This window comes from Oncorhynchus clarkii, chromosome 6 (assembly GCF_045791955.1).
Source record: "Oncorhynchus clarkii lewisi isolate Uvic-CL-2024 chromosome 6, UVic_Ocla_1.0, whole genome shotgun sequence".
In the NCBI taxonomy this organism is placed as follows: Eukaryota; Metazoa; Chordata; class Actinopteri; order Salmoniformes; family Salmonidae; genus Oncorhynchus; species Oncorhynchus clarkii.
Genome location: NC_092152.1, coordinates 67,194,818 through 67,218,284, shown reverse-complemented (window position 1 = coordinate 67,218,284; position 23,467 = coordinate 67,194,818). Strand labels below are relative to the sequence as shown.

Sequence of the window (23,467 nt, the reverse complement as noted above, 5' to 3'; positions counted from 1 at the left end):
AACTTTATGCACTACTCGAGGACGAAGATGTGAAGGAAGCATGGTCGCAGCGAGCGAAGTACTCTCATGGTCAGCTACTTGCTAGCTATTTTAGCTACATGTGTTTACACCAAGCACATGCTTTGGCTAGTCTTGTTACATAGATGGTTATTTGATCGATACGTTATTAGTCACCCTACATATCAATATTGTCAGTCAAGTGCAAAGCTTTAGTCACAACTTTGCTTTCATGACCACTGATCTGAAAACACTAGAAGATGTGGGTCAACTACCTCAACCATTATCACTTTTCATTAAGTTACATTTTTTATTAGTAATTTTTAAGGAATACGCATGGTATTCATCAGCCAACGAACTGCTTACTTGCAGGTTCCTTCTCGACAATGAAACAACACAAAGATACGATTACGAACTTAAAGTAAATGGCACCGTAGTATATCACTTTTTAAGCTTAAGTATAATACAGGAAGGCACAATTTATAGCTAATATTTAAACGTGTATTGGAGAGGGGGCAGTGTATAAGCTGAGCAGTATAATAATAGTCTGGTAGCAGCAGTTGTGATGTGTGTGTAGTATTCGGAAAGTATTCTGACCACTAGACTTTTCCCACATTTTGTTACGTTATAGCCTAATTCCAAAATGTATGAAAAAAAACTATTTAATCAATCTACACACAATACCCCATAATGACAAAGCAAAAACAGATTTTTTTGTAAATTATTAAAAATAAACTGATATCACAGGTAAGTTATTCATACTTGTTACTCAGTACTTCTTGAAGCAACGTTGGCAGTGATTACAGCCTTGAGTATGACACTACAAGCTTGGCACACCTCTATTTGGGGAGTTTCTCCCATTATTTTCTGCAGATCCTCTCAAGCTCTCAGGTTGGATGGAAAGCGTTGCTGCACAGCTATTTTCAGGTCTCTCCAGAGATGTTTGATCGGGTTCCAGACTCTTGGCTGGGCCACTCAAGGACATTGAGACTTGTCCCAAAGCCACTGCTGCGTTGTCTTCGCTGTGTGCTTAGGGCCGTTGTTCTGTTTGAAGTCAGGTCCTGAGCGCTCTGGAGCAGGTTTTCATCAAGGATCTCTCTGTACTTAGCTCCATTCATCTTTCCCTCGATCCTGACTAGTCTCCCAGTCACTGCCGCTGAAAAACATCCCCACAGTAAGATGCTGCCACCATCATGCTTCACCATAGGGATGGTACCAGGTTTCCTCCAGATGTGACCCTTGGCATTCAGGCCAAATTGTTAAATCTTGGTTTCATCAGACCAGAGAATCTTGTTTCTCATGGTCTGAGAGTCCTTTAGGTACAGAGGAACTCTGGAGCTCTGTCAGAGTAATCATCAGGTTCTTGGTCACCTCCCTGACCAAGGCCCTTCTCTCCCGATTGCTCAGTTTGGCTGGGTGGCCAGCTTTAGGAAGAGCCTTGGTGGATCCAAACTTCTTCCATTTTAGAATGGTGGAGGCAACTGTGTTCTTGGGGACCTTCAATGCAGCAGATTGTTTTTGGTACCCTTCCTCAGATCTGTACCTTGACACAATCCTGTATCAGAGCTCTACGGACAATTCCTTCGACCTCATGACTTGGTTTTTGCTTTGACATGTACTGTCAACTGTGGGACCTTATATAGATCGGTGTGCCTTTCCAAATCATGTCCAATCAATTGAATTTATCACAGGTGGACTCCAATCAAGTTGTAGAAACATCTCAAGGATGATCATCACAAGATGCACTTTAACTTAATTTCGAGTCTCATAGTAAACGGTCTGAATACTTATGCAAATAAGACATTTCTGTCTATTTTTTCTAAATTAGCAAACCTTTCTAAAAACCTGTTTTCGCTTAAAAGAATATCCATTTTAGAATAAGGCTGTAACGTAACCAAATGTGGAAAACGTCAAGGGTTCTGAATACTGTATATGTGTATGTCTGTGTGGGTCTGTGCATGAGTGAGCTCATGTGTGCTACGATGTGGAGAATAAGAACAGTTCAAGTGTTCAGCAGTCAGATGGCTTGTAGATAGAAACTGTCACTGAGCTTGTTTGTATCAGACCTCATTTGCTTATACCTTCTCCTTGTAGCTGGGGTGTGTGGGGTCCTTTATGATGCTGCGTGCCTTCCTCAGACACCCTTTCGGGTATATGTCCTGGATGGGTGTAAGCACGGTCCCAGTGATGTACTGGTCCATCTTCACCACCCGCTGGAGGGTCTTGCATTCGTGCACGGAGCAATTCTCATACTAGGCCGTGATGCAACTGGTCAGGACGCTCTTGATGGTGCAGCGGTAGTATTTAGAGAGGACCCGGGGCGGCATGCCAGATTTCTTCAGCCGCCTAAGGAAGTAGAGACGCTGTTGCAACCTCTTGACACGTCCTCTGTGATGTGAATGCTGAGGAACTTAAAACTAGTGACTCTCTACTGCAGTACCGTTGATGTGGATCGGGGCATGTTCCCTCCTCTGCTTCCTGAAGTTAATAATTTTGGGCTCCTGAGTGGCACAGCGGTCTAAGGCACTGCATCAGTGCAAGTGGCGTCACTATAGTATCTGGTTCAAATCCAGGCTGTATCACATCCGGTCGTGATTGGGAGTCCGGTAGGGTGGCGTGCAATTGGCCCAGCATCGTCCCTATTTGGCCGGAATAGGCCGTCATTGTAAATAAGAATTTGTTCTTAACCGACTTGCCTGGTTAAATAAAGGTTAAATAAAAAAATAATAAACTCCTTTGTTTTGCTGACATTGCGGGAGAGGTTGTTGTCATGACATCCCAATGCCAATTCACGTATCTCCTCCCTATAGGCTGACTCGTCATTGTTATCAGGCCTGCAACCGTGTTGTCGTCAGCAACCTGATGGAGTTGGTGTCGTGCAATGCCACGCAGTCCTGGGTGAACAGGGATTGCAGCAGAGGACTGAGGGCACACCCCTGTGGGGCCCCTGTGTTACGGGTCAGTGTGGAAGAGGTGTTGTTGCCAATCCTCACAGCCTGTGGTCTGCCCATCAGGAGGTCCAGGATCCAGTTGCTCTGAGTTTGGTGTCGAGCTTGGAGGGAACAATAGTGTTGAATGCTGAACTGTAATCAATGAACAGCATTCTCACATAGGTGTTCCTCTTGTCCAGATGTGTTACAGCCGTGTGCATAGCGATGGAAATGGATCTGGGTCTGTTGTAGCGGTAGGCAAATTGGAGTGGGTCCAGTCTGCCTGGCATGCTGGCCTTGGTGTGGGCCATGACCAGCCTCTCAAAGCACTTCATGATGACCGATGAGAGTGCGACGGGATGATTGTCATTTGGGCCACTGGGACGATGGTGGTCTCCTTAAAGCAGGTGGGGACTACAGCCTGGGTCAGGTTGAAGATGTCTGAGATGCCAGCTGGTCAGCACACCCTCTGAGAGCGCGGCCAGGGATGCCATCTGGCATTTGTGAGTATTCACTTTTTTGAGAGTTTTCCTCAAGTCAGCCTTGAAAAGCGAAAGCATCTGGTCGTCCGGAGCAGCGAGAGTCTTCCTGGATGGCTCTTTGTCTGCCTTGAAGCAAGCATTCAATGTGTTAAGATCATCTGGGAGTGAGGCTTTGGTGGGCACCGCACAGCTGGATTTGCCTTTGTAGTCTGTGGTAGTCAGTAGTCCTTGCCACATGCGACGTGAGTCTGAAATGTCAAACATTATTTCAAGTTTGAGTCTGTATTGTCTTTTTGCGTCCCTAATCCATTTGCGGAGCTCCTACCTGCTTGCCTTGTACGTGTTGCGCACCACCGATTCATCGGTTTCGTTCTGCTGACATTGAATGCTGCGGTGCGGGATGTTTTTGGAGTATTGAGGTTTACCACCTTCCTATGTGCTGTTAGAATGGGTTAGAACCTTAAATGAAAATGTTCCAGAGGTAACAACTGACTCTAAGACATACATTAGTTCATGTTACATTTATTCACATAATTAGTGTTAAAACGTTTTTTATATTGGTAGACCAGTCGTTGAGTGTTCCTTTGGTGTTCCTCTTAAGGGGACCTGGAGCTGGACTGCCACCCTTTCCCTCACTGCATCATCAGGAACTTCATCCAGAGTGAAAGCTTTACAGAGAACCTACAGAGGGAGCTTCTAGACCTCAACTTCCATGAGAAGTCCAACGACCTGTACAAATTTAATCAGGTGAAAAAGGAAAACTGATAGGAATACAGTTTGGAAACGGGTTGCTTCTTGTTCATAATCTTTCTTTACTCTGCCTTTTGGAGTTATGACATTGGGAGTTGTGATACTCATTGACAATTTCTCTTACAGTCAGATGGCCTGAAAAAGAGAAAAGATCCTCACATCACAGGCTTGAGATAATTTGTATGTGTCTGTGTGAGAGCAATTTAGGGAGGTAGAGAGAACATGTTTGCTTTGTGTGTGTGTAGCAGACAGGGATCTGTGTAACTCATTCCTCAGCCTGAAGTGTCTCCACTTGCGCGTGCTTCCACAAGTGTCTCCATTTGGACGACTGAGTAAGACGCTTCAGGATGGCGGTCACGTGTTTGTGAGGGAGAGGTCCTGAGTTCAAGCCTCGGTATGCGCTGAATCAGGGGAAAGCGGTACTCACTACGCAAGCAGCGTGATGTTCTTTACATGTGCATGCTCTCAGTTTGGCTGTTTTTGAGCTTTGTGTGTGTTTTCAGGGCAGGACTATTTGGGCGGTTTCGATCCTGGCTGGGGGAAGTGTTGGGGGTAGAACTGAAGCCCACAGTGGACATTTCCTGTGCCAAGTACCAATACACTGGTGAGTCACATGTTTTTACCTCTACTCTTCAAAAAAACAATGAGCAAGCCTTAATATTAGCATGCTCTTCCTAGAAAAGAGCAGAAGCACTGAGCTATCCCCCCAAGATATCCTGTTCTACCCACTGCATAGTTAGTCTATATGGACATGCATATTTCTGGAATTAATTATGAAATATACATTGTCTTTATCAATGCCCTCTCTATCTCTCTGTCGGTAGATGTTCTGTTGTGTCATGATGATGAGTTGGATGGGAGGCGTGTTGCCTTCATCCTCTACTTTGTCCCTCCATGGGAGAGCAGCGATGGAGGAACCCTGGATCTCTTCAGCGCAGATGGTAAGTATTGGTGTGTGTATTGGCGTGAGTGAAAAAATGTGTTTTAACTTATCTACTTTGTGCATAGATCACTTCCAGCCCCATAGTGTGGTGAAGTCTCTGGTGCCCAGCTGGAACACTCTGGTTCTCTTCGAGGTTTCACCCGTCTCCTTCCACCAGGTAGTTCTTCCTATACCACCGGATAACAACCACACACTTCACACCTCTCACCTGTCCAGGTAGCAGTAGTGCAATCTACGGATGGTTGTCTCTGTGTGTTTGTCCAGGTTTCACGGGCCGTCTTTGGAGCGACCCCCTCGTCACACAGAGCCCCCCTTGCCAAGGAGCCCCCACCTTCTCAGAGATGTAAGTGTGTGTGTGTTCTGAAACAGGGAACTCACAGCCATATAGCAAGGATGTGGTCACAAGGATGTGTGTGTGTGCATTTTACCTGAGTGTGTATTTTGTTTGTCTGTTCACAGTGCTGCTAGAGTGGCTGACTCCACTGCATCTGGATGTTGACTACCAGTCACAGGTTCAGCAAGAGTTAGAGGACAGCTGAGATCCAGTTCAAGAATTTCCTCAAAGTAACACCATTACTCTACCTCTTAATTTTTCCATCTCTCTCCTGCTGCCTCTCTCCTGGTTGACAGTGTCTGTCTCTACAGGAGGAGAAGTTTAAGGAGGTGAGTGAAGCACTGCGATCGACTGACGTCCAGTGGACCAAGCAAGGTCCTCCCAACAGGAGTTGAGCCTGTCAAGTAATTTGTTTGTGTGAGTGAGAGAGAGATCCCGAACGTGTTATGATGGCTGTAAACGTATATGATTTGTGTAAATATTTTTGTGTATGTCCGTTGTGCAGATGTTATGAAGTGACTTCGTTAGAGTCCTTCCCCCAGTGTGTGAGTGCATGCTGGGAGCTGTTGTTCTCGGAGGCGTTCTTACTGCTTCTGTCCAACTTCACTGGCCTGATACTGCACTATCTCAGCCCTAGTGACGAAGACAAAGAGGAAGAGAAGGACCAAGAAGATGAACAAGAGAGAGAAGCCACAGGGTCATCTGGGTACAAACCATCAGCTAATAAGAATACCAAAGGTGTGTTGCTTGTTTGTGTATGTACACTACCGGTCAAAAGCTTTCACTGGTTTTTCTTTATTTTTACTATTTTCTACATTGTAGAATAGTAGTGAAGACGTCAATACTATGAAATAACACATATGGAATCATGTAGTAACCAAAAAAGTGTTAAACAAATCTAAACATATTTTATATTTGAGATTCTTCAAATAGCCACCCTTTGCCTTGATGACAGCGTTGCACACTCTTGGCATTCTGCCAACCAGCTTCACCTGGAATGCTTTTCCAACAGTCTTGAAGGAGTTCCCACATAGGCTGAGCACTTGTTGGCAGCTTTTCCTTCACTCTGCGGCCCAACTCATTCCAAACCATCTCAATTGGGTTGAAGTCAGGGGATTGGGGAGGCCAGGTCATCTGATGCAGCACTCCATCACTCCTTCTTGGTAAAATAGCCCTTACACAGCCTGGGTCATTGTCCTGTTGAAAAACAAATGATAGTCCCACTAAGTGCAAACCAGATGGGATGGTGTATCTCTGCAGAATGCTGTGGTAGCCATGCTGGTTAAGTGTGCCTTGAATTCTAAATAAATCACAGACAGTGTCACCAGCAAAGCACCCCCACACCAAAACATCTCCTCCTCCATGCTTCACGGTGGGAACCACACATGCGGAGATCATACGTTCACCTACTCTGCGTCTCACAAAAACACGGCAGTTAGAACCAAAAATCTCAAATTTGGACTCCAGATCAATGGACAAATTTCCACCGGGCTAATGTCCATTGCTCGTGTTTCTTGGCCCAAGCAAGTCTCTTCTTATTATTGGTGTCCTTTAATAGTGGTTTCTTTGCAGCAATTCGACCATGGAGGCCTGATTCACACAGTCTCCTCTGAACAGTTGATGTTGAGATGTGTCTGTTACTTGAACTCTGTGAAGCATTTATTTGGCCTGCAATTTCTGAGGCTGGTAACTATAATGATCTTGTCCTCTGCAGCAGAGGTAACTCTGGGCCTTCCATTCCTGTGGCAGTCCTCATGAGAGCCAGTTTCATCATAGCGCTTGATTGTTTTTGCGACTGCACTTGAAGAAACGTTTGAAGTTCTTGAAATTTTCCATATGGACTGACCTTGATGTCTTAAAGTAATGATGGACTGTCATTTCTCTTTGCTTATTTGAGCTGTTCTTGCCATAATATGGACTTGGTATTTTACCAAGTAGGGTAATCTTCTGTATACCCCCATACCTTGTCACAACACAACTTATTGGCTCGAACATATTACGAAGGAAAGAAATTCCACAAAGTAACTTTTAAGAAGGCACATCTGTTAATTGAAATGCATTCTAGGTGATTATCCCATGAAGCTGGTTGAGAGAATACCAAGAGTGGTCAAAGCTGTCATCAAGGCAAATGGCGGCTATTGGAAGAATCTCAAATATAAAATAGATTTAGATTTGTTTAACACTTTTTTGGTTACCACATGATTCCATATGTGTTATTTCATAGTTTTGATGTCTTCACTATTCTACAATGTAGAAAATAGTACAAATAAAGAAAAACCCTTGAATGAGTTGGTGTTCTAAAACTTTTGACAGGTAGTGTGTGTGTGTGTGTGTGTGTGTGTGTGTGTGTGTGTGTGTGTGTGTGTGTGTGTGTGTGTGTGTGTGTGTGTGTGTGTGTGTGTGTGTGTGTGTGTGTGTGTGTGTGTGTGTGTGTTGACCCCTGTGTGTATCCTCAGATATGTGTGTTTGTGAGCCTTGACCTTTCTGTACCTCCTCAGGACTGAATATGCCTTTCTAAGTATGTATTGACCCCTCTGTGTGTATTCTCAAGAGCCGAGCACTCCGGTGTGTGTTGGAGAACTGCGTCGCTGGGCTCACGGGGACTACACACTTCTGCACGATGGAGACGCATCGAGAGCGGAGTACGCCCTTGACCTACTGCTGCCCCTGAGCTGTCCTGGTCAGTCACACACACGCTTAATCACACACACGCTTAATCACACTCACACGCTTAATCAGACACTCATGCCTAATCACACAGACACACAATGTAGGTTAGAATCATAGTTTGGGAAATATTTAAAAAAATTGTAAGTGTGAATGTTATCATACACAATATCAAATCCAAAGTGTGAAAACTGTCTTTTTATTTTTCAGACTGGCAGACCGAGTTTGGGGGCTCACCTCTTATATTGCTAATGAAGAGGATGAGGAGGTGAGTGATGTCACTGTTCAAATGGCAACTGATCAACTAGATTCCTGTGATTGTCATGGTTGTCATTTCTCATCGGTGTCCTCCTGTCCGCAGCTCCTGATGGTGTATCCAGAGGTCAACTCCCTGGCTCTTGTCTACAGGGACAAAGAGACTCTCAAATTTGTCAAACATATAATTCACAGAAGCTCCACCCTACCTATTGGTGATTCTTGTAGGAGAGCAGTTTATGACTTCTCCTTTGTGTATTATGAATGAGTTTTTGTGTGTATGTGTTGAGGTGTATGTGTTTGTAATATAACATCACTGTGAGGGGTGGTTGGTCTACTCTAAAGCCTCATGATGTCATGTGTTCTTCATTAAAGTGAACAGACTGGGATACCCTGTTACCGTGGTTACCTGGTTTTGGTCGGCAGCCACAGAGTAACACAGGTTTTTTTGTTGTTGAAATGTCTACAGTGACAGCACTTGGTAGTATTTTGTGTTCATTATCATGCCGTTGTTGTGGCCCTGTATGGCTGAGTTGGTAGGTCATGGCATTAGCAACGCCAGAGTTGTGGGTTTGTTTCCTGGAGCTACCCAGACGTGAAATATATGCACACGTGATTGCAAGTCGCGTTGGATAAAAGCATCTGCTAAATGGAAATAATAATAATATTATTATTATATATTGCTAGTTTATTTGTGTGTCTGTAGTATGTGTTCAAACTATCTTACAGTATTCATGCTGTCACTGTAAAAACGAATCTGTCTGCAAGGAAAGTAAACTACAGAGCGGTGATTGAACATTAGAGAACCAAATCCACACACACTCGCACAACCACCACTCCGATGTTAAATTCTTCACTTGGATATCAAACTCAATAACAAATGAGTAAAAACAGTTAGATGTTTGGCAGACCTATGATTTCACTCATCTTTTAAAATGTATTTTTATTGGCCCATCCCCTCTTCTTACAGCATTTGTTGTTATATTTACGTATGACTCATATTTTACATACATGGCCCCTTTTTTTTACACAGTAGTTACATAGCAAAATATAGTTATTTAAATACATTGCATAGTACTTAAACACATCGGTATACATTATTTAGTTTTTAGTCACCGTAGTGAAAATATTGAAACAATGGTTGCAGTCTGACTGTTACATTTCGACAAAGGATGTAGATACATACTGTAACTATAGATTGTTACACCAGATATTGTGATTTAACCAGAGGCTTTTGGTATCCATTACTGGGAGTTACAGGCTGGGTACTGTTTGGTGTAACACAGAGAATTTTCGAGCAACTTTAACTTGGCGACACTAAAATGTCGGTGTCCAATTGCAAGTGGTGCGAAAATGCTCCATTATTAAAATACATGTTTTGCTACATTAAGTAATCTAACGATGTACACGTTGCCGTCTTGTCTATTTCAAATATTCTCCCATCGATCGAGATAGGTGTGTCATCATGACAACTAGGGAAACTGGGTTATTTTCTACGATTTGGCAAATCGGAAATGTATGAGTTTCCTAATTCCAACTAGCATGTGAAAGCGGCATAATCTCTCTTGGGCAGATGAAACGGCGAGAAACTGTCAAGGCTCACATAGAATTGTGTTATTACTAGCAGCGGTAGTTTCTGGTTTTGGGTTTTAATCGTTGATTATTTGGACGAATCAAGATTGGGCGAAGGCGGTGCTTGAACTGGTGCGGTTATTTTCAAGCCCGCGTGGACGATAAACGGTTTTCAGTAGAATCCACAACCACAAAGTAAAACAATTCTATATCATATCTTCCTTTGCACAAAGGTAATCACAATTGTTAATGGAACCCCCCCAGCAGTGAAATATAGATCATGTGTTTGTGATGATTACAATCTTGCTGCTGTGATCAAAGAGGATACTTAGGGATGAACAGTAGTCTAACATGTTTAATGTGTGTGGGTGTTTGACAGTAACACAGCACTTACAGATATATTTCAGTACCAGGGTTTATTAATCGATGGGGATATTTTAGCTTTGCACACTGATGCGCTGGCATATCAGATTCTGAGAGAGGAAGAGAGGGCTCAAGTCTGTCTTGACTTCACCTGTCCGAATTTTCTTGGAAGGGGCTCTCTGATTAATAGTGAGGCCATTTCCTGTCATGCCTAGATAAGACCGACAGTTTACTGTCAGACCTTATGTGGGCCTTGCTCACATCATTTTTGTTTTTTATGTGAATCCTTTCTATTCTGTTTATAGGCTCCATCTGGCCTGTTTTTGTCCCCAAGCAGTTGCCATAGTTTCAGTCTGTAACATAGGTATTTCCTTTGAAAGTGAACATGTATTTCCTTGTTAATAAATGTGGCCTACCTTCTCTGAAATAATCTATTGTCTGACAATGTGGATGTGCACGTAAGGAACCCCCCATACATTCAAATGGCGCAGTGATTACTTCGAGGAAGGAATATACATGTTAACAACATTTAAACCGGGCAAATGAATAACGTCACCCATGGCCCTGCTTCCAAAAACATCAAATAACAGTAACTATCTATATAGGCCTAAACAAATAACCTGTTACTTATTTGGTATGTTGCTTCTCAGTCGATTCATTTTGCCTTTAGTGTCATGTTCAGTGGGTACATGCAATTATATAATTTCAACATTGTCATTAGCTACACAGTTGCAAGCAAATAGCTAAAGCAGTAAGGGATCAGTTCCGACAAATATTTCCTTTCAATCAAGCAACAAAAACAGTCAAATACTTCCTTCCTGTAAAGATACGTGATTCTAACCAATAGGGAAACGGCATGTTCTTTCTCACCAATCACAGTGCCTCAGGTTTCCCTGTAACCAATTGCCTGTCGGGAAATTATTACTGTATCTGTGTTTTCCTGTGGTCAGGTCGTGTTGCCGTCCTTACAAATGTTTTTTCTTTGAAGGTAAGTTAACAATACAATTATGATTTTACTTTAAACCCAAAACGAAATTATAGCCTATACAACAGTTAATGCCACAAATGACAGTAAACAAATGCATAACAGTACGTCAATCATGAAAGAAAATGTATTCAAGTTGCAATGATTCCTTTCTATCGTTGATTAGGCTACTGTTTTGTAACAACTTTAATGTATGATTACAACTTCACCAATAGTTTTTTTTATTATTGAAGGTCAATAGGCGGTGTTTGGTACAGCTTAATTTACTATAAAGTAGGTTTACTTTTCTAATTTCCTAAAAGCCTGAACCGCACTGTGTCCAACGTGGTCTCAGAGCTTTCCGTATTATTCTGTACGTAAACGCAAGACATGTTACATTTCGTATGGGAAGTATTAATTTGTGGATGTCCATCATCCATTTCGTATGATATGTTACAAATTACTATTAATATGACATATTACAAGTTGCAATTTGTACCATATTGTAATGAAACAGACAGGGCGCAGGTCTCGAACCCTCGTCCTTCGAGTCCGAAATCCAGCGCGCTATTGACTGTGCCACAAAAGCATGCTCAAGAGGCAGAGTCGATATCCGCGCTTATTAACCCAGGGTCATTACAATATGTTACAAATTGTGATTCATACAATATGTTCTGAATTTCCAAAACATATGTTACACAATAAATTTAATTTTTAACATTAGCTAGCTCTAGGGGTTAAGGTTGAAAGTTAGGTTAAAGGGTTAGGGAAGAGTTATGTTAGGGGAAGGGTTCGCTAAAAATGTTAAGGTTAGAGGAAGTTACTAATTAGCTAAAATGCTAACGTTGTCAGTGATGAGATTCGAACTCATTCACATTATATTCCTGACCAACCACCCTCCTTTAGTTTTTTTCTGGTTGAGGTTATTCATAGTGCAAGAAAGTGCATAAATGAAAAGGGAAAACAAAACACAAAAGTTTCGGCCTTTGGCCATTCTCAGTGTTAATCTACATTTAATTTATTTGGGAACCATGATGTTCTAATAAATGTCTTTATTTTGCATTCAAGTCTCTGTTTTGGATTTATTCCTTTTTTCAACAGTGTGCGGGTCTCCATCTCTTTCACTATACCAAACGTAACATATCATATTGATTTGAGTGACCCAGATTTACATTTACTATGTTACGTCTAGTCTGAGACCAGTCTGCTGTGTCATATTCTTGCCTCATAGCAGGAGAGAATGTAGTGAAATTCCTGTCATCTTGTACATGTGACTCACGGGAGTCGCGTTTTCACAGAGCTGCATACCACACAGTGCTACCTGTCTTGTAGGGTCAGTAGTCTAAACCAATGATTTATATAAACCCTGGATTGCTGATGCTATCTATTGGTCAATGAAAGACTTTGAAGCCATATTGGCACTCTTCAGAAAAGCAGTAGTTCCATAGTTATGAATAGAATTCTTCAGTATTTCATTTAAATCTTTCAAGGACAAAATTACATGTATTTAATTATTTTGTAGCAGTGGGGACAGTGACATATTAGACACATAAAATTATACTTTAAGGAAAATGTTTTTATATATTTAATTTTTTTATTTGTATGCTTAGCTCACATAATATGATTCAAAACTATGCATTAAGGTGTCTGTAATAGAGTTAACATGGCAAAAACAAATAAATGCGTAAAATATTCCAAAATGTTTGTATCTTCAAAACAGCGCCCCTGTTTTTCATTAGTCTAACCCGTCATAGAGCTCACCAGTTTGTAATAATAAACAACAAAAATAAGGTCTGAGGTAACACAGGCTTAAGAGATCTTATATATTTTGTTCTATATACTTATATGTACATATTCTCATTCACCCCTTTAGATTTGTGTGTATTAGGTAGCTGTTGGGAATTGTTAGATTACTTGTTAGATTTGTGTGTATTAGGTAGTTGTTGAGAATTGTTAGATTACTTGTTAGATATTACTGCACAGTTGGAACTACAAGCACAAGCATTTTGCTACACTCGCATTAACATCTGCTAACCATGTGTATGTGACCAATAAAATTTGATTTTATTTATTTGTCAGTTAACATGACCTTTATGAATGTATTTGTTTATAATGTACATGATTAAAAATTCACAAAAAGTGAGATTATCTCATAGAATGAAACTTATAAAATCTTCTAAACCGGTGTTTACCACAGGCCTTATTTTCTTCGTTTATCTAAAAAAAAAATCCAAAAACTAAATTTTCTCGTAAACTTTGCCCATTGAATCATTACTATTGCTCTCTATAGAATAAGTATAAGTTTTCACTACAAAAAATGAAACCGACCAATTCGACTTGTTTGGCAGTTTGTACCTTGTAGACTCTCGTTTTCATCCTAATCAAAAGAATGGCATTCGCTGAATTGAACCAATGTCCAGGAATCCTTTGGTTGGCACTTGGCAGGATGATTTTAGTCTTTGACGCTGCAGTGGTGGATGTTAAATGTTGCATTAATAAACTCTTGATGATGACATAATCCTCATACACTCTATGGTATTCTAGGCTACATCTGGTGAATTAATCCAGCACACTTTCAGTTTTAGTAATGTATGACACTACCGGTCTATGAATGTAATGATGGCTTATGATTACATGTAGGCCAGGGGTCCACAATTACATTCAGCCGTGGACCGATTTTTCATTGAGCGGATGGTCGGGGGGCCGGAACGTAGTAATAAATCAATTGTACACTGCAAATTGACAGCAAGAATCTGGGTTCTACATCTTTTATTAAAAATAAGTGAACCACACAACAAACAATAAAGACGTGACGAATAAAAACGCGACGACAATGGAGTGCTAACATGCAACTACACAAACAATATCACACAAAACACAGGTGGAAAAAATGCTACTTAAATATGATTTGCAATTAGAGACAACGATACCAGCTGCCTCTAATTGGGAATCATACAAAATCACCAACATCGAAAACAAAACTAGAACCCCACATAGAAATAATAAACTAGACTAAACCCCCAGTCTCACCCTGACCTACTCCACCATAGAAAATAAGGGCTATGGTCAGGACGTGACAAGTTCTTAAACTGAGCAATCGTGGGAGAAGGGCCTTGGTCTGGGAGGTGACCAAGAACCCAATTGTCACTCTGACAGAGCTCCAGAGTTCCTCTATGGAGATGGGAGAACCTTCCAGAAGAACAACCACCTCTGCAGCACTCCACCAATCAGGCCCTTATGGTAGAGTGGCCAGACAGAAGCCATTCCTCAGTTAAAAGCACATGACAGCCCGCTTGGAGTTTGCCAAGAGGCACCTAAAGACTCTCAGACCATGAGAAAGAAGATTCTCTGGTTTGATGAAACCAAGATTGAACTATTTTGCCTGAATGACAAGCGTCACGTCTGGAGGAAACCTGGCATCATCCCTACGGTGAAGCATGGTTGAGGCAGCATGCTGTGGGGATGTTTTTCAGCGGCACGGACTGGGAGACTAGTCAAGATCGAGGCAAAGATGAATGGAGCAAAGTATAGAGAGATCGTTGATGAAAACCTGCTCCAGAGAGCTCAGGACCTCAGACTGGGGGCGAAGGTTTACCTTCCAACAGGACAATGACCCTAAGCACACAGCCAAGACAACGCAGGAGTGGCTTCGGGACAATAATTTTTTAGAATAAGGTTGTAACGTAACAATTTGGAAAAAGTCAAGGCGTCTGAATACTTTCCGAAGGCACTGTACAATTATCTGTAAGGTCTCTCAGAATTTCAAACACTAATTCAACCACAAAGGCGGGAGATTTTCCAATGCCTCGCAAAGAAGGGCACCTATTGGTTGATAGATAGGTAAAATATCCCTTTGAACAAGGTGAAGTTATTAATTACACTTTTGATTGTGTATCAATACACCCAGTCACAACAAAGATACAGGCGTCCTTCCTAACTCAGTTGCCGTAGAAGAAGGAAACCATTCAGGGATTTCACCATGAGGCCACAATGGTGACTTTCAAAGAGTTTCTCCTATCACAGCCATTAAAGAGTTAGGAGGAAACTGAGGATGGATCAACAACATTATAGTTACTCCACAATATAAGCCTAAATGGCAGAGTGAAAAGAAGGAAAAAAATATTCCAAAACATGCATACCACTCTTCATATTTTCAAGCATGGTGGTGGCTGCATCATATTATGGGTATACTTGTCACCGGCAAGGACTAGGGAGTTTTTTAGGATAAGAAGAAACAGAATGGAGCTAAGCAAAGGCAAAATCCTAGAGGAAACCTGGTCTGCTTTCCAACAGACACTGGGAGACGAATGTACATTTCAGAAGGACAATAACCTAAAACACAAGGCCAAATATACACTGGAGTTGCTTACCAAGATGACATTGAATGTTCCTGAGTGGCCTAGTTACAGTTTTGACTTAGATCGGCTTGAAAATATATGGCAAGACTTGAAAATGCCTGTCTAGCAATGATCAACAACCAACTTGACAGACCTTGAAGAATATCAAAAATAATAACTCTTAGAGACTTACCCAGAAAGACTCACAGCTGTAATTGCTGCCAAAGGTGATTCTAATGTATTGACTCAAGGGTGTGAATACTTATGTAAATATGATATTTCTGTATTTCATTTTCAATAAATATACTAAAATGTCTTAAAAGATGTTTTCACCTTGTCATTATGGGGTATTGTGTGTAGATGGGTAAGAAAGCATTTTTTAAATCATTTTTGAATTCAGGCTGTAACGAAACAAAATGTGAAATAAGCCAAGGGGTATGAATACTTTCTGAAGGCACTGTATGTGCCTCTATTGATGCGTGAGAATACTTGGAACAGATTTCCTAAATGAAAATCAAATTTCCGCACCTTTGGGTGGGGGTACTGTCATGTCCTGACCATAGAGAGCCCTTATTTTCTATGGTAGAGTAGGTCAGGGCGTGACTGGGGGTTTTCTAGTTATTATTTTCTATGTGGGGTTCTAGTTTAGTTTTTCTATGTTGGTGTTTGGTATGATTCCCAATTAGAGACCACTGGCTATCGTTGTCTCTAATTGGGGATCATATTTAAGTAGCATTTTTTCCACCTGTGTTTTATGGGATATTGTTTTAAGTTCGTGTATGTTACACCTCTTAGTTACGTTTCGTTGTTTGTTTTGTTCTAGCTTTATTGTTTTGTGTGTTTTACTAAATAAAGATGTGGAACCCAGATCACGCTGCACGTTGGTCCGAGTATGCTTCAAACGATTGTGACAGCAGCTGCATGCGACGCGATCATAATGCCTATAGTAAATTCAGTTTGATTTTGGATATCCCTATGGGGCTCTGTAAATTACACAATGTACATGGGACAATATGTTAAAATTCCAATAGCTCCAAATTTCAATTACTTAAAAAGTTCAAACTAACTATGAATTGTAGAAATACAAATTTTAAAAGCATTCCATGAGAAAACTAAAAGGTTTTGTTTTAGATTTTAGGCATGAAAATATTCTCTCATTTACGTTGTGTAATTTATTTACTGTCCATAACTAGCCCCGGAGATAGGCTATCCAAAGTCAGGTCACACACCAGTCGGCTGAAGCTAATTGGCAATATAAGTTGGCTAATTCTTTCCACCTGTGAACATACACACGATACACCCACATCAAACCACACCCCAAAAGCAACTCACATTTGAATTCAGTCATGCCCGCTAGCATTTCTTATTGAACCAAATCTAAAACAAGGCCAAATCAGGAAGTGCAGTCGCCCTTCAAAACGAACTAATGACATGCTGCACCTTTCTACCTTTCAGATAGGAAGAGGAGGACAGATGAGAACAGCAGGCCAGTGGAGCAATTAGAATAGAAGCAGCCAGTGGCAAATGGTAGGGAAGAGCATGATTTAGGTGACCTGGTCACAGACCCAAAACAAGTTAAGCTACCCCAGTATCCCCTTGACCGTTTTGGATTGCAAAACTTAAGAAACACACCAAACAAGACACAAAGACAGCAACAGAAAAGTATATGGTGCAGAGAGACACCAGACAAGACACAGAGACAGAGACAGCAACAGAAGAATAGGATATGATGGAGAGAGACACCAGAAGAACAGAACAGGCCATAGCAGAAGAGGATAGACAAGGGAGATGGTAACAAACAAGACACAGACAGCAACAGACAAGAGACATAGAAAGTAACAGAAGAGGGCAGGTGGATTGAGCACACAGTAGACTGTATCACTTCAAGCTGCTCTAAAGAATCTAATTTGTTTTATTAGACAGTGAACAAATAAAACATGGCTTACAAAGAATTTGCAGGTAAGGTGAAAAAAAGTCCTGTGAAATTACTATTAAAATAATTGTTTACTTTAAAACTTTTTACAACCAGGACAGGATGAGAGAGGAGGGTAGACAAAAGACAGCAACATAGAATACTAAGAGACAGCAACAGACGACACATAGAAAGTGATGGAGAGCGCTAGAGGAGGGGTGAGCACACAATAGACTATCACTTAAAGCTTTCTAATGACTGCTGTGTGTGTGTGTGTGTGTGTGTGTCTGTGTGTGTGTGTGTGTGTCTGTGTGTGTGAGAGAGAGAGAGAGAGAGAGAGAGAGAGAGAGAGAGAGAGAGAGAGAGAGAAAGGGTGTTTGAATGTAATGACATATAAGGGATTTTTTTAAATTTTATTTAACTGCCTGTTCGGGGGCAGAACGACAGATTTGTACCCTGTCAGCTTGGGGATTTGAACTTGCAACCTTCCGGTTACTAGTCCAACACTCTAACCACTAGGGTAAGATACGTAAGAATCGTGGAGTGAGATAATATAAAGTGAGGGGTTCCATTGTATTGTGACTGCATCTTGATCCTGACTCTTTTTAATACCAGAATGTATTTGATTGATGTGTCTTGGCCTTTGAACTCAGACTGTTGATTACTTGAGTAATATATCTGTTCTATCTCTGCAGGAAGGAAGACACTTGAAGGGAACACAGAAGAAGCTTGTGACAGCTGAGGTCAGATGACGGGAATGCTCAAACAATGGACATAATGGATGAAAAGGTACTCTATGTTTAGTTGAGAGAGGCAGGAGAGAGGAGGTGTGATATGTATGAGAGGGAAAAGGGGAACGAGGCAGGGATAGAGACAGTTCCCATTAACTATTTATAGGACAACATGCATGTCTGTTTCTGTTAGTGCGCATGCGTGTGATAATGTCAAGTGGGGAGTGTGTGTGTACTGTGTATGTAAGAATGTAGCTGTAAGTACAAGCTCCTGTGCTGTACAAAATTCAGCATAATGTTTGAATAGTAGCATACAGAGCAGAGACATTCTGAACTTTAATCTTGTATGGGATGTTGTACCATATGATATTTTAGAAAATGGTGGCACTGAGTGTGGAGGTTGGCCCGTGGACAGGATGTGCGGTTCTCTTCCTGCGCTCCTGTCCCGCAGTGAACCTGCTCTCTCTCTACAAAGACCAGCAGGGCAAGTTCAGCGTCTTCAAAGTCCTCAAGCTGACACTCACAGGTGAGCCACATCAGGCCATCCGGTCTCCAGCTAGCGTAGGGAGCATGCTGAGCATTGGGTGAGGCAGATGTATTATTGATAGAAAGAAAGGCTTAGCTTGGTGGTCATGGGGAGTGAAAAAGGGCTGGTGTTGCAGTGTGACCTGCTTATCTACTGAGGGGATGAATATAATTAAAAGCTTATGAAAAACTGCTGTCAGATAAATGCTGGGAGATCTTTTAGGAAGTCATAACACGGTTAAGCTCAGAGCTCTGCCTGGACCAGAGTAGTGGAGGGATACACAGTCAGGTTATATTTATTTTATGGTCGCAGTGAAAAATATTACTATTGTGCCAGTGATTCGCTATGGTTACCTCTAACCTTTGACCTTACCTGGCCTGTGTCCCAGACTCAGCTGGGGGGCTGGAGGGGTACGAGATCCTAAAGCTGCACGATGCAGATCCTCTGCTGGGTGTGGAGGTGAAGTTTGTGGATGTGGCGGCGTGCCGCAGGTTCCTGCAGAGCTATGGCTCCGGTGCCGTACAACAGTCCCTCTCCCAGCACACCTGCCGCCTCCTCCACATCCCACAACAGGAGCTTGCCTTGGAAACCCAGCTCAAAGCCGGGACGCACACTTTGGACTTTTGTCTGGACGACCTGGAGCTCTGTCTGCAGCACATCCACCAGTCACAGGTAATATACTATATACCGGTTATAATCCATATATAGTGGTGTTGTTACTGGTAATATATGATAAACAGATCACAAGCAATACTTCACCAATCTATACCTGACAGGTGCTCTGCTGTGCCTAATGACTCACTATGGGGTGTTCTAAATGTTGGTGTCACTTCCTGACAGCCAGAGCGCCTACGGGATGATGAGATTGCTGAGCTGGACCAGCAGCTGCAGAGCCAGGCCTTGGGTCACATTCCCCAGCCACCCACCCTCACACAGGAAGAGCCCCCCGTGCCCAGCAACTGTTTCCTGTTCCAGAAGAGGGTGTTTGGTGAGTTGGCTCTGGCTTCCATGGCTGCTTTTTATCATCAGTGGGGGTTCAGCAGGGAGCTGTCCCCTGGGTCCTCTACATTCATGCACTGGCATAGAACAGTGTTTCTCACCTCTCGGTCAGTAGACCAGCACTGGTCTATGGAAGGTTATTGACCTGTGCCTCAAATAGTTTGATGACACTTTTAGTCGGCTCAAGTGCTGGTTTTAATCTAAGTGGTCCTTTGAGGAAGAGGACCATTATAGCTTGCCCAATCTCTGGTATAGAGGACACTCATTATGGGTCATCTACTAAACCCGGGACGGCAGGGTAGCCTAGAGGCAAGAGAGGAGGGCCAGTAGCTGGAAAGTTGCTGTTGTATTTTACTTACTTACACCACGTCTTACATGCAGAAACATATATAGACTCTGGATACATGTCTCTAACACCCCCTCCCACTCTGTCTCCTGACCTATCAGAGGACCGCATGCTGGCGGCGGGGGACCTGCAGCGGTTCTCCAACGGCGTTGGGCGGGACTGGAGGAAAGTGGGGCGGGCCTTGGGCAAGAACTGCCGTGCGCTGAAGGGGCCGGCCATAGACAACCTGGCCTACGAATATGAGAGGGAGGGGCTGTACGAGCAGGCCTATCAGCTGCTGAGCCGCTTCATCCAGGCGGAGGGGAGGGCAGCACGACTGGGCCGGCTGGTCAGAGCACTGGAAGACAGCAAACTCACTAGCCTGGCTGAGAACATTTTGGACATCCAGCCCCGGGATTGACACTGTCTGTCACACTGTCTGACGGTGTGTGTTGGTCTGTGTGTCTGCATCTGTGTCTGTGTGAAAGAGTGGTAGCGTGTGGGTGGCATTGTTTGTGTGAGCGCAAACGTGTGTGCACTAACTTACCTAGGTGCTACCATGTGTCAGTTCTGTGTGAGCTTCGTGTCTGTGAGCTTGATTGTATGTTTTTTTTATTGGAGTAAAATTGTATTGTGTTACAAAACCAATAGTTCTCATAATTACTATGTCACGTCATTGTTGTCTCTGGTTGGAGAACAAACTGAAATCACTGCGGGCCTTTTCTTCTGCTTTAAACCCAACACCCTTTCTCCACCACAGACTGGACCATTGATGCATTTGATCATTCTACCAATAACCTAGATTGATATTGAACAATTTGCAATGGGATTGTGGAATATTTGTTTCAAATTTCAAATAAAGTGTTGGATTTATAAAAACGAATTGCCCATTGCTTTCATTCACGTTGAGAGTTGTAATTTCACTTCCAAAATCCAATATCCTGATAAAACTTTTAACTATGGATTACGTAGAATCTTTAGGAAACCCTTTGATCCTGCTTTCTGAAATACCCTACAGTCTATGGAAATAACACCCAGGTAAAAAAAAAAAGATGTCAATTTTGGGAAATCCATGTACACACACACACATAGTAAATGTTTTACGATCCTTGTGGAGACCTAAAATGTATTTCCATTCAAAATCCTATTTTCCCTAAACCCTAAACCTAAATTCTAATCCTAATTGTAACCTTAAACCTAACCCCTACATTTAAAACAGCCTTTGTACTCATGGGAACCTGGGAGATATTCCCACAAGGGAGAATTTGACTTGTTTTGCTATCCTTGTGGGGACTTTTGGGGATTTTCGGTAGCCACGAGGATAGTAATACGAGCCCACACACACACTGTGACACATTTTGTGTTGTTTTGGCTCTGTTCTCCAGCACTTTGGAGGTTAAGGTGCAAACTGTCAGCTTTACAGTTTTTCCCAATTGCTAAAACACAATTTTGCAAACTAGGCTGGTTTTATCAAAATACTTAACACAATTCACAAAACCACACACCCAAACTGCAAAATACCTCATACATCCTGCAAAATGAAGCACTGCAACCAAAACTACATATAGCATTATCAAAATCAAACGTTTGCACCAAATGGCCCACACTTCATTCATATTACCAGATTTATGTCTAACCAACTACACACTGTTGGGCATAATGAAAAGCACTCTCATCTTTAGTATGCTTTGCCATAATACTAAAATAGTTCAAATTGTAGAAAATCTTCAGATGCACAGAAATATTTGCAGATACACACACATGCTGTTGAAACAGTTTATTTTTTTTATTTTTCAGCAATCAAGTCAGTGCAACATATGCACAGCAGATATATTTACATTGGACTGAACAAAAATATGCTCACAAAAAAACAGTAAACTGAAAAAGAAAATTGCAGAAAAAATGTGCAGAAAAAATATATAGAAAAAAAGAGGCAAGAAAAATAATTAGGCAGCATCTTGCCGCACAGCTGGTTCTGGCCACAACGCCTCGTCCACATCACAGCTGGGTCTGGCCACAACGCCTTGTCCACATCACAGCTGGGTCTGGCCACAATGCCTTGTCCACATCACAGCTGGGTCTGGCCACAACGCCTCGTCCACATCACAGCTGGTTCTGGCCACAACGCCTCGTCCACATCACAGCTGGGTCTGGCCACAACGCCTCATCCACATCACAGCTGGGTCTGGCCACAACGCCTCGTCCACATCACAGCTGGGTCTGGCCACAACGCCTCGTCCACATCACAGCTGGTTCTGGCCACAACGCCTCGTCCACATCACAGGCAATATCTTCCCTTGCCATACATCGAGGGAAGAAGTGCCTTGAGTGCCTTATCCATCCCTGAATCGCACCCACATCAATCTCATCACATGCCTCTTCCATAGCCTGCACAAGAGGCATGTTCACAAAGGGCTGCCAGTCGTATACCTTCCACCACCGTGCCGAAAATAACTCTTCTATGAGGTTCAGAAATGGTGAGTATGGTGGGAGGTATTGCACGAGAAATGGTGGGTGGTCAGCAAACCAGTTTTGGACTGGGGCTGCACAATGAAAGCTCATGTTGTCCCATACTACAACGTACCGGGTTCTTTGATGGTCTGCATCATTCATACGCTCTGGTGGTATGAGAATGTTGTGGAGTCTGTCCAGAAATGTGAGAATATGGGCTGTGTTGTATGGTCCAAGGTTGGCATGATGGTGGAGGACACCATGCGTATTGGAGATGGCAGCACACATTGTGATGTTCCCACCACGTTGGCCAGGAACATCTATAATGGCTCTGTGGCCAATGATGTTACTCCCCCTTCTTCTGGTCTTTGCTAGATTGAACCCAGCCTCATCTATAAAGATGAACTCATGTGGGATTGCATGAGCATCCATTTCCAGTACTCCCTGAAAACAAAGAACAAAAGCAGTCAATATGGTGTTATCCAGTACACCGGGAAACAATGTTGCGTGTAGTGTACTGCAGTCAATATTGTACTTACATCCACATATGCTCGTCTGACCTCTGTTTCTTTGAGAGTTTCTCTCAAATGGCACCTTATAAAGTTGTTTCATTCTGATTTGGTTTCACTTGAGAATGCGAGCCAATGTGGACAGACTGACTCGTTGAATGTTGTTGAATATGGTGTTGTCTTGGATGATGTGGCTTTGAATTTCTTGTAATCTGATTTCATTATTTTCCAAAACCAAGTTTACAATGGCAGCTTCCTGTACCCCGGTGAACATTTGGCCCCTTCCTCTACCATGGTTGCGTCTCTCAGTCCTTTAGAAAAACAAAAAAACAAAAATATAGGGCTTGGACAATGCAGCCTAAATATATTTCCCCCACAGTAGAGTAAATTCTACAGGAATTTGTGCAGTTAGTGTATGAC

The 23,467-nt window shown here is 42.4% G+C and overlaps 1 protein-coding gene and 1 pseudogene across 2 annotated transcripts; both read left to right on the top strand.

The window, feature by feature from the left end:
* Positions 1-29: 29 nt before the first annotated feature.
* LOC139411499 (prolyl 3-hydroxylase OGFOD1-like) lies at positions 30-8,737 on the top strand (annotated as a pseudogene).
* Positions 8,738-11,198: 2,461 nt separating this feature from the next.
* LOC139411497 (tumor necrosis factor receptor type 1-associated DEATH domain protein) lies at positions 11,199-20,970 on the top strand. Of its 2 annotated transcripts, XM_071157955.1 has the most exons (7): positions 11,230-11,281; positions 17,050-17,121; positions 18,202-18,295; positions 18,613-18,763; positions 19,152-19,435; positions 19,604-19,751; positions 20,210-20,966. In XM_071157955.1, the coding sequence occupies exons 3-7, from the start codon at positions 18,275-18,277 to the stop codon at positions 20,506-20,508; spliced, it is 903 nt and encodes a 300-aa protein (XP_071014056.1). In that variant the 5' UTR covers positions 11,230-11,281; positions 17,050-17,121; positions 18,202-18,274; the 3' UTR covers positions 20,509-20,966. The 2 variants fall into 2 exon arrangements, with proteins under 2 accessions (XP_071014057.1, XP_071014056.1); XM_071157956.1 differs by lacking the exon at positions 17,050-17,121 and having other exon boundaries at positions 11,199-11,281; positions 20,210-20,970.
* Positions 20,971-23,467: the final 2,497 nt, after the last annotated feature.

Excerpts from the sequence above, each read along its gene's own strand:
- LOC139411497 (XM_071157956.1), top strand. The coding sequence starts at position 18,275 with ATGGACATAATGGATGAAAAG. Across the intron at positions 18,764-19,151 it reads CCTCAAGCTGACACTCACAG|ACTCAGCTGGGGGGCTGGAG; the intron begins GTGAGCCACATC and ends CCTGTGTCCCAG. Across the intron at positions 19,436-19,603 it reads AGCACATCCACCAGTCACAG|CCAGAGCGCCTACGGGATGA; the intron begins GTAATATACTAT and ends ACTTCCTGACAG.